The sequence below is a fragment of the Oryzias latipes genome, chromosome 3, assembly GCF_053564925.1.
Source record: "Oryzias latipes strain Hd-rR chromosome 3, Olatipes_Hd-rR_3.1".
NCBI lineage: Eukaryota > Metazoa > Chordata > Actinopteri > Beloniformes > Adrianichthyidae > Oryzias > Oryzias latipes.
Genome location: NC_136239.1, coordinates 21827272 through 21844927, shown reverse-complemented (window position 1 = coordinate 21844927; position 17656 = coordinate 21827272). Strand labels below are relative to the sequence as shown.

The 17656-nt window shown below is 38.0% G+C and overlaps 1 protein-coding gene across 1 annotated transcript; it reads right to left on the bottom strand.

Annotated features, from left to right (window-relative positions):
- Nucleotides 1-1346: 1346 nt before the first annotated feature.
- Nucleotides 1347-14862, bottom strand: tmem276b (transmembrane protein 276b). The gene is made up of 4 exons (XM_004067035.5): nucleotides 14046-14862; nucleotides 11008-11121; nucleotides 4532-4669; nucleotides 1347-4351 (listed from the first exon to the last, which is right to left on the bottom strand). The coding sequence occupies exons 1-4, from the start codon at nucleotides 14440-14442 to the stop codon at nucleotides 4104-4106; spliced, it is 897 nt and encodes a 298-aa protein (XP_004067083.1). The 5' UTR covers nucleotides 14443-14862; the 3' UTR covers nucleotides 1347-4103.
- Nucleotides 14863-17656: the final 2794 nt, after the last annotated feature.

Sequence of the window (17656 nt, the reverse complement as noted above, 5' to 3'; positions counted from 1 at the left end):
TACATCCCTTAAAGACCCACCTGATTCTTCTTTTGAGCTAGTTTAAACGTGTTCCCAGTGGTCTTTTAATTATGATTATGCAGTCTTTAGCCTAAATCAAAAACTCTCGGACATAGTTTCTGCAGAACAGCAGTAGTTATTTAAAAATTTGCTTCTGAGTCGTGGGCAGGACAATTGTCGTGGAGTGACACACCCCTCCTTGTTGCGGAGCAGGGCAGGGAGCTTGTGGCCCGCCTTGCGCACTTTCTTCGTAAAAATAAAGTGTGCACATCTTATCCTGATTTACATCGATTTTACTAAAGAAATACTCAGAAATGCAGTTTGAAGTTTAATTTTCTTTAAATATGTCCTACATCATTAGACAAAATGTCAAAAACACAATTTTAATCAGTGTGGGTCTTTAAAATCCTTGCTAGGGGTTTTGTGTGTGGGGTAGATGAAGTGGCAGAGCTAGAACATTCTATACAGGGGTGTGTGTTTGTGTGTGTGTGAGGGGGTAGCAAATAACAACAGCAGAGTGGGAGGCCACAACAAATGAAAGGATCAAAAATATTTTTTTTGAAACTGTTTTATTATTGTTTTATTATTTTAAAACCAGCGGGGCTTAAAGAAGCTTCTATTGATGACTTCTTAATCTTCGTCAATGATCATACTAATACTGACTCAAAGCTTGGGGGGGAGTAGGGGGTAAAGCTTTTTGCTCCCCTCGTATATCTGCCCCTGGATGCACTGCTACTGTGTTTTTTGAGGGTGCAGCATGTGTCAAGGAATATCTACATTCTTCTGGTTATTAAGTGTCTGTTATTTCCAAGTTAAAATGAAGGTAAACATTTCAGTGTCTCATGTGCCTTTGTAATAGCAGGGCTGCAGTTTCTGTTTTGAATAACATTTTAGAAATTCATTTAAAAAAACCACATTAAAACGAACCTGAATGACAGTTTACAACATTTAATTGAAATGCAACACTAGCTGCCTTCTCATTTTCAATATTCTGATTGAAGTGAGAAAAGGCCTTTAGGAAGCAATCACATCCCATCAGACTGATGCAAAGCATCAAGTCGTCCCTCTAGATGGCACCATGTCCTAAGTGACAACAAAAAAAGCATGGCTTTCCCCTGCAGTGTGCTGCCGCTTTGATCATTGCTTTCATCTCTTGCAAATTCACTGTGAACATTTACTGGATATCTGCCTTCAGTTTTACTCCTCGTTGACCTCACACAAGTGGGATCCCGCTGAATTTTTCAAAACAAAAGTTCTTTTTTGTTGTAGTCATTAATCACAAGTATGCAACTTTGCAAGTGAATACTGTGGCTGAGAGGAGAAAGCACAGAGACAGCAAGTCAAAGCATAGTAGTAATTACATATTTTATTTTCAATAAAATAAATTAATGAAAAACTGACACACATTTGTTTTTTCTCTTCAATACCTTTTTGAAGAAACTAGTTTGAATGAGATCATGCAAGACTGCAATGTCTTTGTTATCCTCACACAACACCTGACGTGGATGCACCCAGTACAAATGACTTGGAGAAAAAAAAGACGTGCTCTTGAAACAGATGCCACTCTCAACTGTGACATTTTTGCAGGGCATTTCACTCTGCACTCTGTACAATGTTTCTCATGAAACAGGAAGCCCCCCCTTTATGAAGGGCCCTCCAACTCTTTTTTTTCTCTAAATGCTTGATTTATGACTTCAAACCAGGAACTTTAATCTTCAAATACAGAGGGGAAAATATGTAACTTAAAGGTTCAGTATGTAATACTTTTGGACCTCTCCTAATGGAGCATCAGTACTTAAAATATCACTTTTTCCAAATGATACACACATAAAAAATAATTAAAAAAAAGTCTCGACATTGTGTGCCTTCACAACACACTTGCATCAAGTACACATAATACATTTTACTGCTCTTATCAACACCTTTGTCTAGAATTTAAGTTCATGGTTTCCTACAATTTCTTGTCTGATTCTTTTCAAAATAAGAGCCCAGGAATATTGACTTTTATCAAGATTTCTTTGTGAAAACACATCACAATTTAGTTGTACTGGCCAGCATTTGCACTTGTCTCTCTCTGCAAGCATACAGTGTATAACTGTTACACATCCCGGCTTCACTGACTTTATGAGATGGAGCAAAGTGCAAAGATTCAACAAGACATTGAAAATTTCATGCCTCAAATGATTTTCTTAATGGTGATGGTGAGAGGACCAAACATCACACAGTGTTGTTAACACACAACAATACCTTATTTGTTTTGTTTTGTTATTTTCTCAGAGAGTTAAAGGACATAGTTGATAAAATATTTCCTGATTTATCTCAGGCAATCATTACATATAAACACATCATTAACTCGTGGTGAATTCTGTCATTTCAAAATAAATGACTTCCGACTCATGACAATGAAATTATAACCAACATTTCTGTTGGTATTATCGCCTAAAGCTGTTGCCAGGACAATCAAAGATTTACCTATGGAATATTTTGAAGACACAAGCTACACTCAACTTTCAAGTGTTTTTTTTTATGTTTTCAAATACAATATTTAGAGTATGCCCCCAAGAGTTGCTAGCTTATTCAATAGAAAATGTCTCATCTTTTGTGCTGAACTTGATTGGCGTCAATAACCCTTTAAAACTGAACTGTCTAGTTTAGAAATATTTGACTTCAGGGATCAAAATGGGTCTCTTGAGTGAGGATTTAAAGAAAAGAAAAAAATTAAGCTGTTTGGGGAGAGAATTATGGCAGTCAAATTGTTGTGCTTTTTTCAACATGTTATAAAATGATGAATTTGAGTCTTGTCGTATGAAGACAGAGATGTTTCTCCACAAAATTTGGGATTTTAAAGTCAAATAGCAGTTTTTGTTTTTTGAGGAACTCACAATTCAAAATAGTTCAAAATACAAGTTTGCTACTTAAATAATAAATATAGTTTTGACTAGGCAAACCTATCTTTCCCATGTCCAAGCAGCCATAGTTTCACTGATAAATGTGCTAGTGGGACATTGTGAAACTTTGGTTCTTTGATCTTTTTTGTCTCCTTTTTGAACAGTGCTATCTCTAACTCTGTATCTCATCATGAACTGCTCAGTCGCTGTCATGGGAAAAATACAAATCGTTGCCACTAAAAGTAGGCAGATCCTCCACAAACTCAAGTTTCAAGTGTTTGGTGCAGCAAAAATTGACTGACAGGGTAGTTAAAGCACAGCGACATATAGTCACGGAACATGTCATGCTTTTTTCAAGTTATTCAATCAAAACAATTCTGTTTGCTGAACTCCAAACTGAAGTGTCTTCAAATCTTGACTTGTCAGCTGACAATAGGGGAAAAAAAGACCTTAACAATAAAAAAAAATAAAAAAACTTTACACAAACAATGAGTTAATTCTACACAGATGCATTTGTACAAATACAATTTGTTTTTCAAGGCAGATTTACTCTTTTTATCTCACTAGTCACTCTGCAAGATCCATTCGAGACTGTACACGTTAAACTGTCGCTAATGTTTATTGTTATTGTGCTTCACCAAAGTCAAGCAGTAAAGAGTCACTGTCAGCACTTTTTGTTTACTTCAAACATCGACACACCACTGAATGAATTAGAGCTGCTGACAGGACACTCGGACCTGATATTTGTTTGTTTATTTGTTTCCTCTTTTTTAGGATTTCCCTCATGGTCTCTCTGGAGCTCGTGTGCATAAGCAGATGCTACTGCTCGAGTGTGTCCTGTGTGTTGGAGTGAGTGTGGCTTCGTGTAATTTTCTTTTTAAAAAAAAGCACCATTTTGAGACAAATTCACTTCTGAGAAAACAGTCCTCTTCAGATGGCAAAAAAAACTGAAAGAAAAAAGTCCTGTTTGTTCCCCGCTCAGATGCTGCTGTGTTTGTCACTCTGGATGCTTCTGCAGGTCCCTCCGAGGTTTTTCAAATCAGATGTTAGGAGCTCGACTTTTGCTGCTCCCGTCACTACTCAGGCACGCTGAACATTGCGAGGGGGAGAATGGCGGTGTTGTGACATGGTAGTTTGACGACAAACAGTTTTAGAGTTAAACATCAAAGTTGGAAGGGTGTGGCTTGTGCGTTTGGTGGGTTGGACACGCCTGTGTCACACTGTTCCGTTCTCTTGCCTCGGCTTGTGGGTCGTCGTGCGAGCAGGCGTGCTCAGAGAAGGAGCCAGAGTGCAGAGGAAGCCGGCAAGCAATGTGAGGCCGAGTCCCCCCCAGGCACAAAACATGGACCAGCCATAGCCATGACTAATGTCCTCGGGGAGGCCATACATGTGGCGGGGGTAACGGGACAGCTCAAAGTTGATTCCCGCCACGCAAGTGCACAAAGAGATAATGCAGCACGTTCCTGTTGAAGCAGAAGACACATATAGTCATTCAGAAGCCCTCCTGATTGATTCTAAAATGTTTGTGTGTTACTGACATCTACTATGAATCTCAATTGTCCATCTGCCAACAAACACGGAACATTTGACAAAATTATTTGTTGCTGAGTGGTGGATGTTGGTTTATGTGCTCTCAACCGTACCTCCCATGAGAAAGAGTAGCCCAGCTACATATTGCATGAGGTCATGCTGTTGGCAGCATCCCAGCACTCCAATAATCCAACCAAAAAGAATGATGGAAACAGCCATGCCTACGAAGCCTGCCGTCATCCTTCGTAGATCTGCAATTTGAAACAGAAACGTCACAACATTTACTAACATTTGCAGTTTTAAAAACGTAAACTTTAGGTAACTAAAAGCTGAATATTTGTTTGTGTTAGTATTTATTAGATAAGCATCACTTGTTTGTGAAGATTCGCTCTCATCCAGATTATGTTATAACAAAATTTCTATTCTTTAAAGCAACCAAAGCATCACCAAAAAAAAAAACAAAAAAAAAAAAACAGATGAGCCCTACAACAGAGTAACACAAAACTACAATTTTTACATATTATTTTTAATCAAGACCCTGCAACAGATTGGCGGCCCGTCCAGGGTGTACCCTTCGCCCAAAAGTAGTTGGGATAGGCTCCAGCAACCCTGTGATCCAGTGTCAGAAGTCAGAGCTCTGTCTCCCCTTATGGTCATCGGCGGGAACCATCTCCAGAGTTCTAACCACACTACATCTCCCATCAATCCCAGCACACAGTTATGGATGCCACACACCTGACTTTCATTTGCAATCACTCACAGTATAATAAGCACTGTACTGAGCCTCAATCAGTGCGAAATATTGTTTGTGACATTCTCCCTTCATTACTGAGCGTTATATTCAGACCTGATCTTCTGATTTCCTGACCCTGTTTTGTCTCTGACTCCTTTTGCCTGCCGCCTGCCCCGGATCTTGCCTGAATCCCGACTACCCCAGTCTCTTTCTCTGATGCTCCCATGATCGTCATTGCTCTGATACAGCTTTGTGGATTTTTAGCTGAGCTAATAAACCTGCTGCACTATCTATCTATCTATCTATCTATCTATCTATCTATCTATCTATCTATCTATCTATCTATCTATCTATCTATCTATCTATCTATCTATCTATCTATCTATCTATCTATCTATCTATCTATCTATCTATCTATCTATCTATCTATCTATCTATCTATCTATCTATCTATCTATCTATCTATCTATCTATCTATCTATCTATATTTCTAAATGTCACAAATGTTAGACAAACTTTATGACAGGAAATGGGCAATTGCACATCCAAATAAATGGATTGAAAACATATTTTTATCCCTTTTGATTTTTTATTTATAATTGAATCTTAACAGCATGTTAAACACTGGAGTGCATGTAGCAACCATTCAAATGTGATTTTCTTAAGTAAATATGTAAATCTGCATTGATGCACTCTAATAACAAAGACAGCTGTCACACTAGGTTTCATTTGAAAAATATTTTGGACACTTTTTTCTAATGAAAGTTGAGCTGCAATATAAAACAGTAGCAAAGGCATATAAAAGTTTAATGAATGGTCATAGGTCACACTTGAACTCAGACTGGTAGCAGCAGTGAGTGTGCTCTACCAGCTGAGTCTTACATACATACCAATATAGGGATCACCATAACTCCACACTGACTTTAAACATAGGTTGACAAATGACTCCAATACTTTTATTCGCAAAATTGTGGACGAGACCTTTCTGACATCGTCATGGGTTAAGCATGTATAGCTACAGCAAGCCACCAAAAGGACTCAAGTCACTTCAATTCAAAAATACAATTTTAATCTCTGAAAGGAAACAAAAGACTGATGCCAAACAAATGCAATCCACAAAACAGGCTATTTGTCATAAAAGAAAAAAATAACCTTTGGGAGGCTTAACTGACAAAGAAAGAGCATTCTTTGAATAGATTAAACCCTGATCTGCACCACCATTACAGACAGGAAATGTATGATAAAGTGCTGGAGTAGCTAATGAATTATAGATTATCATGGGCAGTTTGCAGTGACACCAAATCACTCACATTAGATAAAAAGTCCACGCAAAAATTGACCAAGTGTGTGTTGATGAACTGTCTGCGGAAATCAGCCAAATAGAGCAAATGTGGCCGGCTTCAGAGAAATGAGATACTAAATGAACCAAAACAGAAAGTGGGAGAATTTCAAAGATTTTATTTCCAAGATAAAATGAAAACCCAAACAATCTCTACTTTATTAAAATCAGCTTAACATACAAAATCATAATGTTGCTGCATCAAACCTATGGAGTTTAACAACAATATAACAAACTATTCTCTAACACACACATACCATGTGTTTAAGATTACCTGAATGGTGTTATTTAAAATAAAACTTTGTAAAATTAACAGCTTATTTAAATTTATGAGAAACTGTTGTTATGGTAAATAAAACATTTAGTCCTTGGTAACTGCTTAAAGATCAACTCCAACCAAAATTTTGTTTTTGGTGATATTGTTGCATTTTTCTGATGATGGAGGACATGTGTTTAGAAAACTAGTCTTAAAACTGCATTTCTGAGTATTTCTTTATTCAAATTGTTGTGAATCAGGAGCAGATGAAAAAAAAAATGAAATTGGAAAAAGCTTTTAGCTGTGACGTAGAAACTACTACGGCAAGCCAGAAGCTCCATGCTCCGGCTCCATTCCGATACATCTAAATGTAGACGACTAGATCCATGTAACGTCTTTGTTTTCCTCGTCTGAGCTGGCATCTGTGCCTGGATAGCTCCAATTCCGCTCGCCATTTTTCTTGCACCGCTAATGTTAGGCTGGGGTTGTGAGGCGCTTTTTAAAAAACGGCATAATCATAACTAAAAGACCACAGGGAATACTTTTAAAATAGATTAAAAGATGATCAGAGTGGGTCTTTAAGCTCCTTCTTAGAGATGAAATCTACATCTTTAGTCAAGGACAGCTTTAGTCAATTCAAGGACTTTTCTTAACAACAACTTTTAGGCTCAACAAAGAGAAATGTGAAAAATAATATTCAAAGAACTTCAATTGTGTGGACTAAAATGCCATGTTATTTTGAAACAAGAACATAAAGAATGATTCATGATAATGGAACTTAAAAATTGAATACCCCAAAAAACAATTAGTTAAAAGCAACATACACATAAAAGTGATGCTAAAATGCTAAACTTCAAGAACGTTTAGCAAAGATGGACCGCAGTCGATTAATTCCGTCCTACTTCTGATGGTGGTTTGAGCATCTTGTACTTATATTGTACCAACTAAGTGATATTTTAACTCGGAAGTCTTGTTCAGTGTTGTTACTGATCATATCTTCCACTCCATACCCATGGAGTTGCCATCTTCTGATGAATACTTCATGCAGTATAATGCACCGCATCATATAGCACCAATTACCTCCAATTAGGGCTCTTGAACTGCTTTAAGTTCTGGAGGATCAGAATATTTCTATCATGTCAGTGTAATTTTCCAACCCCCTTGTTGAGTCTATGTTGTGATGTAAAGACGAGGCAGTTGTCAAGGTAAAAGCTGGTCAGGGTTATTTATTACAAACAAACCTGTTGAAACCCTTTTATGTATGTATATATCCCACTTGAAAAGATGAGAGAGGTCTGTAATGCTCATCATAGATACACTTCAACTTTGAGAGACAGAATGTAAAAAAGAATTCGGGAAATCACACTGTATAATTTTTTAAGAATGTATTTGCATAATGGTGCAGAAGTTAAGGATTCAGCTCCTACAAAAGGGGTGTCAAACTCATTTTGATTCAGGGGTCACATTCAACCCATCTGATTTCAAGTGTGCCAGACCAGTAGCAAAAATATCCTATGTTCAACTAGTCAGCTGTAGCTTTGCTTTTGTTTTTTGCCTCAATTTTCTCTCCCCCTGTCTATCCTGAAAGTTGACATTGTTTGGCCTTCACCAGGCCATCAATATCAGGATTCAAATCCTGTGCAGCAACACATTTCACAAAGTCATTCAAGAATGCAAAATACAATTAAATACAATAAATATGCACAACTGTGAAATATCTGTGATGTCAGTGCTTTTATCAATAGCGACCGAAAATGCAGTACATTTCTGAATTCTTGTTCTTCATTTCGCTGCCCAGGTCTCCTGAGAGATTTTGTATCTGCAATCGTAATCCTTGACAGACTTATGTTGGAAAGGTCAACTGCTTTTTGGGGCACACAACTTCTGTATCCTTTGGCATGCATTTTTTTCGAATGGTTTGGATGTTTCCCCCAACTTGTTTGGAATAAGCTCCATCACTGACGTCACGGCTGGAGTAAATGCAGATGGTTGTTTTTTTCAGTCCAGCTAATACTTTGTTAATGTTCTCTTTGTCAACCGCCCCTGCAAATAGTGAAACTTTTCTTTATGGTGAGTCTCATAGTGGCATCGAATAGTATATTCTTTGAGCACTGTGACCTATTGATTACATATCAAGCACACTGGTTTTGCATTCAGCTCCGTTCGGCACAAAACATAACTCGCCACAGGAATGGGCTACAAATATGATTTTTTTAACGATACTTATAATTTTTTTCTCTTCACGATTGGGCCAGATTAAACCATCTGGCAGGCCGGATATACCCTATTAGTCTGTTGCCTATTTGTATGCCCTGTCCTACAAATAAGCAACAATTCTGTCCTCACAGACCTGTTTCTTCTAGCTCTTCTATCCTCCACTAATTACCTGTATTGTTAAAACATGTTTGAACTGGTTATTTTTATAAAAGACATCTGTCCACACTGAGTTACAGCCCAAGAGCACCATACTCACTGTAAAGCACACGTGTCAAACTCAAGGCCCGGGGGCAAAAAGTGGCCCGCCATGTCATTTTATGTGGCCCGCAAGAGCATAAAAGTTCAATATTTCCTTAAAAGAAAAATGTTATTTAGTTGATTACATATTATTTATGTGTAGCTGTAATTATTCAATGTTTGCAGGTCTTATGTGTGTATGCAGACAAATTGTTGTCATCAAACCATCAGTCGGATGCAAGGCTGTGTGCAGCCTTTTTTTGAAAAATGTTACATGTGTAATACATGTTCTTTCTAGCTCAGTTTTATGTTGCTTTTCTTTCATCACTTGGACAATTTGATCCTTCATTAATGGAGTTATGTGGGTTTTAATAAGTGGACAAATTTTAAAAGAATTTATGCTAGAGTAACAAGCAAACATATGTTTTCTATGAAACTGTAATCGTCACTTTAAAAAGTTATAATAAATCAATATTGAGTAATTTAACATTCAGGAGTAGTTACATTTATTCTTCATTTCATTTAGTTACATGTATTAGTTATATCTGGCCCTTTGAGGACAACCACTATGCTGATGTGGCTCTCAGTGAAAATGAGTTTGACCCCCCTGCTGTAAAGCAGGGGGTGGGAAACATCATGGTTTAAGGCAGCTTTATAGCTACTTAAAAATAGCTCAATAAAATTGCATTATAGCTACATAAAAAGCATTTCAACGTTCTGTAGTGGTCTAACCAGTCTCTGGACCTCAATCCAACAGAGAATCTGAGGAGGGAGTTGAACATTCATGTTGCTCAGTGAAAATCCCAAAGTATCACAGCTCTTTTGGACCCTGAAATAGCAGCTGTGGTGCAAACCTACTGAAGACCTGCAAGAAATAATTGTCGTTACCAACCAGAGTTCCAATACAAAATATTGAGGTTAACTTTGTTATTGACCAAAAACCTTTTTTTCTGCACCACTGTACAAATAAAATATTTAAAAATCAATGTAATTTGCTGGATCCTTTGTTACATTCTGTCTCTAAAAGTTGAATTGTACATTTTCTGAACATAAAAGACCTTTCATTTTTTTGTGTAACAACCTCACATTTACATACTGGTGTACATAAAAATAAAAGTAAATAAATTAGCCAATGCATACATTTGGGAACAAACCCAGTAAAGCTGTTCTAAGACTAAGAATTCACCTGTCAATCAAAAGGCTGCACTGTTGTTCAAATGCAATGTCTACTTCAAATCAGGCATTATTTTCAAAGCACTGTCAATGTGAAAACAGTTAAGGGCACTTTAGTAACATAAAATAAAACATTCTTGCAGTGAAAGAACAGGCATTCACACACAAAAATGGAAAGAAAACATTGAAGTACATACACAGAAACATTCAAACACTTGCCCCCCATCCCATCATCTCCTTCAGCACAAACATAAATTGGTATGGGAACCAGAGAGAAAGTATGTTTATTTCTGTTTTTACATTTCACATTGGAGTAAATGTTGCCTGACTTACTTTTGTAACAAGCCACCTAGTGGTTACTTGCTAAATTGACCTGGCTCCAGGTAAAAAAAACACACACTCACTTATACATTTGTTAAGTCATCAAAAAACCTTAACGAGAGTGGGAATGTGGAAGGAAACCAGATTTCAGGAATAACTGACTCATTAACTGAAGGAAAAATGTAATTTCTATGAGGAGAGGCCTCTGCCAGAGTTTAAATCAGGAGCCCCTTCCTGGGAGTTGACAGTGCTAACATTCATTTGACCCAGTCTCTAAATTCAGACAAAGAATGATGGGTAGAATGAGACTTACGGAGTGCGTGCCACTCATCCTGTCGTATGGTCTTTGTAATATCAGTCGGTAAATTTCGGGGAAGGATGGACGAGGAGTAGTGATATTTGACTGGACTGCATCTCTGAATTTTTCCTGGTGAAGACAAAATGAGGAAGACTGTCATAACCGAAGCATCAAAACCTCAAAGTTTCATAAAAGTTTGAGACTTCGCACAAGAGAAAATGAAACAAGAATTGAACTCACAACCTTTGCCTCTCTTTGGAGACATTAACACAACGTATGAGCACACACATGGCTCTGCAGCCTGAGATTTATCCTCCACCTTTACTGAATTTTAATTTCAGAGCCAGCTCTATTAACCTTATCTGCAACACTCCCACGCAGTAATTAAGGAGTATTAGGAAACAATGCAAAATATAAATTACCTCTCCTAAGCACTGACACACACATTTTAAATTTTAAAGTAAACGGCTTCACATTGTTGCATACATCTTGTTCTCTAGGATTTTATGGTTTTATTTTCTTAAATGTATCTTGTATTGAAAAGAACTATATGTTTTATGTTTGTGAAGTGTTTCTTTTTTTTTTTTTTTAACTTGTCCTGTCCTGGACTGGACAGAAGTGTTTCTTTTTTGCTAAAGCAATTGGAACAAATGTTTGAGTGTTTCTAAAAACCTAAAAATGGTCACAGATTTTACATCACAAACTAAAACTCTGATATTTTGTATATTTTTAAAACTTGTTTTGATCAAATTTGTGATTAAAGGTTTGGTAGGAATTGTTATTTCCCAATTCATCATTGTTTATGTGAAAACAAGTATTTCCGTGGTTAGTTCCTGTTCTGTTTTAGTCGAGGTCCCCTTAACCTTTTACCTACATTAAATAATCGACCTTCTAAGATTTTAGCTCATCATAAACTGGTTTCAACACACTTAGTGTACAGTTCAGGTCGAATAAAGTTAATCTACCAAATGCAATGATGGCTGCTATCTTATTATTCAGAGAATTTGGTGATTTTCTCTTAAGTGATATTAATTCGCTTCATCGCCTTGATTTTTTTTAACAAGATGTGTGTTTTTCTCGTGTATGCTTTAAAAGTCCATTAAATAAAGCCCTAAATTATTACTGGAGTTAAATCTTTTACAGTTTTGGGTTTTTCCTGCATCCTGTTTGGCTGGACTTTCTCAGGCATGCTTTGTTGCAAACATATTTAAAAAAATGTATAAACTAAGACTAGAAAACATAAGTCCAGAACCAAATAAACGCCCAGTCAGCTTTGAAGTTCAATTAGCTGCAGTGTATGAAGTATAAGCGGTTCTAGCTCAAAGAATAGTTCTTTTTGTTCCATTTGTTCTCAAATTTAATGTACCCCGCAGCAATTATAAATAATAGGTGAAAAAAAGAATGAGTAATGTTAATTGCTCCTTTACAAGAACCAATATTTAAACTAAAGAAAACTACTGGACTGAGGCATGAAAGTGACAAAAGAAATGTGACGACAGTCTTTACTTTGAATAAATCTGTGCTTAAATGCATAAAACATTTGATTTTTTTTTCTTGGATATCATAATAATCAGATTCAATCCTACTTTAAATGTGGTTACATTTAATCGTGGATCTCTTCTTTGGTTGCTCAGATCACACAATTTAAAGTGAAAAGCAAATAAAAAGTATTAGGAGGAAACAAATCATATTTGTACTGTTATGTACACCAATGTCACCATAGGTACTTGTACTATTGTGGCTCAAGGTTTATTTGAGATATTTTTTGGTTGTAAAAAGTAGTGTTTTTCAGTGTTTCTGGATTTAAAAAATACTGCACTATTTCAGATAGAGGTGTAACGATCCATTTTAACAACGATTTGATTCATATCCCAATTTGTGGTTGCTAACAGGAGTCATAGTCGATATTGGTTGATTTTGAATGATCCGAATAACTGACCCAAATTCGATCCAGGACATCTTTAGCCAAAACTGTGACTCAGAGGTAAATACCTGGATACTGAACAGTGCAGGTGAAGTTTTCCAGATTCCTGTTTTTCTTGCAAGATAATCATGGGTAAATGGGTTTATTTCTATAGCACCGTTCCCAAATAAAAATCAAAAAGTGCTTCACAAAAGTAAAAACGGACAAATGACAAGCATGTGTACAAACAAAAGAGTAAACCAGAATTAGTGTCAAATCCATTCACATTTTAGCTTCATAAGGTTGTTGTTTTCCCACATCAAAATGATACAAACGGAACAGTATTAGAACATTCTCCCACACTGTATGGTCACATCTTTGCTTAATTTAAAATGTTTCCATGCATTGGACTGGAATGATGGCTTGATCATTTCTTGCTGTCCACATGTGTGTTGTCTGCATTATCTTATAGTAAAATAAACCTACCGTGTCCGAACCCAAATTGTATTTTCCGGGATATAATCCATTAATTTCATTTTGAAATTATTCTCTGATGGTATAGTTTGATTTGATGAACAACTTGCCTCAGACAGATTGATCTGGTTGGATTGTAGCAATACAAATCGATGCATTGATTAAGTCCATTAATTGATACACCTCTAATTACAAGTTGTCATGCATATTATGGCGAGACAGGCGCTGATTTGTATGCATGTAAAGGATCTATTGTGTAGTGGACTCTGCTCCTCATCATGTGGGGGCATGCTGAGTTCAGAACAATAACATCTCAGCCCTAATCTTACCAGTTTTGTTTGCACTCAGTGTCAGCACCTTCTGTCATTCATTACTGAGACTCTGATTGATGCCTGATTAATGGATCATTGCTGCTTATTAGCAAATGTGTTTTGGTCCAGTCACCCCAAAACCAGCATCAACATTTGGATGAACCCTGTAAATGATTGTTGTGAATATCAGCCAAAGGCCCCTCTCTGTCTTGGTGGTTTAGCACCATGGACAGCGAAATTCCTCCAAAACAAAAGCATCCTGGGAGCAGTCTTCCAAAACAAGGCAAGCGTTTGCACGACAGAGGCCTCGGGACGATGCTGTGTTTGTTTCTGCACAGGTGTGAGCATCACGGCCCGGTGTTTACCTTTGTAAATAAGGTCGTCGGTCTCCAGGTCAAATCCCTCCCGGTGACACGTCCTCCACAGGCCGGAGATGGTGGAATTGAACTGCCGGCTGCAGAGAGACTCCATGGCGGACGCTGCGGCCAGAAAGTGCCGCTTCCCCCTGATGAGGGGAGCAGCATCCGGGCCGTTACCTTTCCACTCCAGGCTCTTTGGAGGCATCTGGAGGGGCAGGTTATGGCTGGAAATGTAGATGTAGCCCGGGTCGTTTCGCTTGTTGGCATAGTTTTTACACCTCTCCCGGTGCCTGCGCGCGTCCGTCTCGTACCAATAATCGGTGCAGATCGCCATGGTGAGGAGCCCCAGCGCGCACAGAGCCAGGAAGAGCCCTGCGCTGGTTAATATTTTCATAGCGGCCATCTTCCCATGCAGCGCAACGGAGAGCCCGAACAGTCACAAGAAGGTTCCTCCGTGACCGAGATGCTGGTGCGGGGACCGCGTGAAATCAATCACGGCGGCGCGCGGAGTCCCGCTCTGGGAACATGATGCCGCGAAGCCCGCGCCGTCTGGACTCGGTGCGTCGGTCTATTGTTGTGGTGGCCGGTGGACGCTGCGCTGTTCCCACCATCTGCTACCAGAGACGAGGAAGAGGGGATGGATGGCTCCCAACGCTGAGAGGAGGCAGGGGCAGTGATGTAGTGGCGCTGTCTCTCCTCCAGGTTGTTGTGGCATGGAGAGAATCATACAAATCTGCTCCGTTTGAAGTGGCAGCTGTGGTCATTTTTCATGCGTGAATGAGATCCCTGCCATGCGGTAAACAAGACGATGACATGTTCAGGCAGAAGGAATCACAGCACAATCATCTCCACAACAAATTGATCATTTACTTTCTGATTTCAAGCACCAGATTGAAGTTTCACATCACAAATGACCTAATTTGCGTCCTTTTTTGTACTTTCTAAGAACATATCCAATAAAAAATGGAAGCAGAGTAACTTCTACAAATAAAAAAAACGTTCTATTAGGAGTAATCAGTACTTGTGGTACTTAGAGTACTTAGAGATGAGCAGTTATTATCAGGACATGGGTAATCCTGGAATTCTGAATCGTCCAAGAAAAAAACTGAATCCATATACTGAACACCTCTTTATATTTGTTTTGATTACACAGAAAAATATAGTTAACTAACAATAAATTCCTCTGTGTTTTGTTTTCTATTTTGGAAACTTAAGTGCTTTCATGCAAAGCCTCCAAGGTAACAAATGAAAAAAGACAATTTTTTTTTAAATCTGTCATTTTTGGGTGGATGGATGCTGCTTTGGTTTCCAAAATAACCAGAAACTGGCAACCTTTAAAAAAAAACTGATCCAACAATAATGCTTCTGCTTATGCCAGTCCAGGCTCTGAGAGTGCTTCAGGGTTTAATAACATGAAAATATGTCCCAAAATTAATTTGAGATGCTCCAAAACGTTTGGAGGACCCCTAAATGAAGATCCTGGGGCCACATCCATACCCTCTCACCCATCCATCTTCAGACCCCAGGGTGACAGAGCCTGCTTGGCTCCACCCAGCCACTGCTGGGCAAAAGCAGGCCACTGAACAAGTCAACAACAGAGCGTGAACTTAAACTTTTCCTGCACAAACAGGATATTTTCATGAGCACAAAGACTCATGAAAGAAGAAAAAGTACATATATTAGCTTGTGCATTTTACAGATCACACATTTTACCAGACTAAATGTCATTATGAACCTGTGATGGACAGGCAACCAGTCCAGAATGTACCCTGTCTTTGCCCAACGGTAGCTGGAATAGGCTCCAGCAACTCAATATCCTCAAAAGGGATTAACCAGGTTTGGAAAATGGTTGGATGGAGGGATCATAATTCAAAGAAACTGATATTTTTTGTGATTTTCTTTATGCGTTTCCCCTCAAAATCTTTTAGAAAAGTATAATCTTTAAAGTGTAGCTTTTTAAATCATTTCAGATTCAGCCTAATTAGCCATGTGCACAGAAGGCAGAAGGCAGTCTTTTCTAACACAAATTCTATTAATCAGTAAGAGGCACATGTAAAGTGAAGATGACTGAAAATTCTCCAAACATGTGCTTTATGTTTACAGGTTGTTTGCATTGTTTCCAAATTATATTATTCTATTTTTATAGAATAATTAAATAATTTGATAGAATAATTATTATTTTTATTTTTTATTCTATTTTTTTTTTTTTGGTGAAGTGGTTAGCGCTCTTGCCTCACAGCAAGAGGGCCCCTGTGGTTCAAGTCCCGGCTGGGGAACTTGAAACAGAACGCCAATGGGGAACCTTTCTGTGTGGAGTTTGCATGTTCTCCCCGCGCATGCGTGGGTTTTCTCCGGGGTCTCCGGCTTCCTCCCACCATCCAAAAACATGCTTCATAGGTTGATTGATCACTCTAAATTGTCCATGTGTGTGAATGTGAGAGTGCATGGGTGTGTGATTCTGGCCCTGCAACAGACTGGCGACCTGTCCAGGGTTGCCTTCACCCGAAAGTGGCCGGGTTAGGCTCCAGCAGCCCCGTGACCCTGAAAGGGATAAAACGGATTAGAAGATAAATGAATTTTTCTATTTTTAACCTAATTACACACATTTTGCTCAAGAAGGTAAATATTCCTACTCTCTGTTTCCATCAACAGTTTTTATTATGTTTTTGTTTTTCTTCTTTTGAGACTCCAAACTAAAGATGGCTTTATTTTTTGTTCCCAGTCTCACAAATCTGTTCTCTAACTTGCTGCATGACTGTGGTTAAACTATGGCTATGGACAGAAACGACTGAGAAGGAAGAGCATCTAAAGTAAGAACTAGATACGTACAGACTCCAACAAGGTCAAGACTATTCACAGCTGTATAACTAATTACAAAGACACCTATTTAATGACCAAAAGTGAAGTCTATTTGTTGAATTGACCAATGCACATTTTTCCAAAGAAAGTTCTGATCTAATTTAACAGCATTTAGATTAGACTCAGTTATTAATGGTGACATCTCAACTGAAATGCTCATATTTGCAACTTTCCTTTAATTTTTGGGGTTAAACACCCACCAATAAGCGAAGCAGCATCCAGCTTGATAGTCTGATATCTCATCAGCTTTTCCATTTGGAATCCATATAAAGCTGAATCAACTACATACATTAAGTCTGCCAACAAAATTAGCACTGGAGTCCTCTAGATATGTAAATAATATCCTTGAGAAAACTTCTCTAAAGGAATATACCCCAGACCCCCCATGCATGCTTTAAAGAGAACTTTAAAAACACTCCAACACGGGTGCAGACCTCATTACCACCTTAAAGGATTATTAGACATAAAGCCAAACTTGGAGGTATTGATTTACAAACTTTCTTTTTGCATACATTTGCACATATAATTATGTATGTAGCTTCTGCATTCAAAGTATTTGTTCTTACAAAAAACTTTTTGATTGAAATCTACATAAAATCTGCAAAACTATTTCTACTGCATACATTTAGTTCCATATGATTTGTTCATTTGTAACCATTAGTGATAACAACCTCCTGCATGAATTGTAATGCAAAGACACAATCCATTAAAATCAGTCAATGTGAAGCTCTGCTCAGCAGAACTTTGGGGTCTGAAAG

Bases quoted from the DNA above. Each gene is read 5' to 3' on its own strand.
- tmem276b (XM_004067035.5), bottom strand. From the start codon at position 14,442: ATGGCCGCTATGAAAATATTAACCAGCGCAGGGCTCTTCCTGGCTCTG. The intron at 11,122-14,045 runs GTAAACACCGGG...TGTCTTCACCAG, and splicing joins CGACGACCTTATTTACAAAG to GAAAAATTCAGAGATGCAGT. The intron at 4,352-4,531 runs GTACGGTTGAGA...CTGCTTCAACAG, and splicing joins GCTACTCTTTCTCATGGGAG to GAACGTGCTGCATTATCTCT.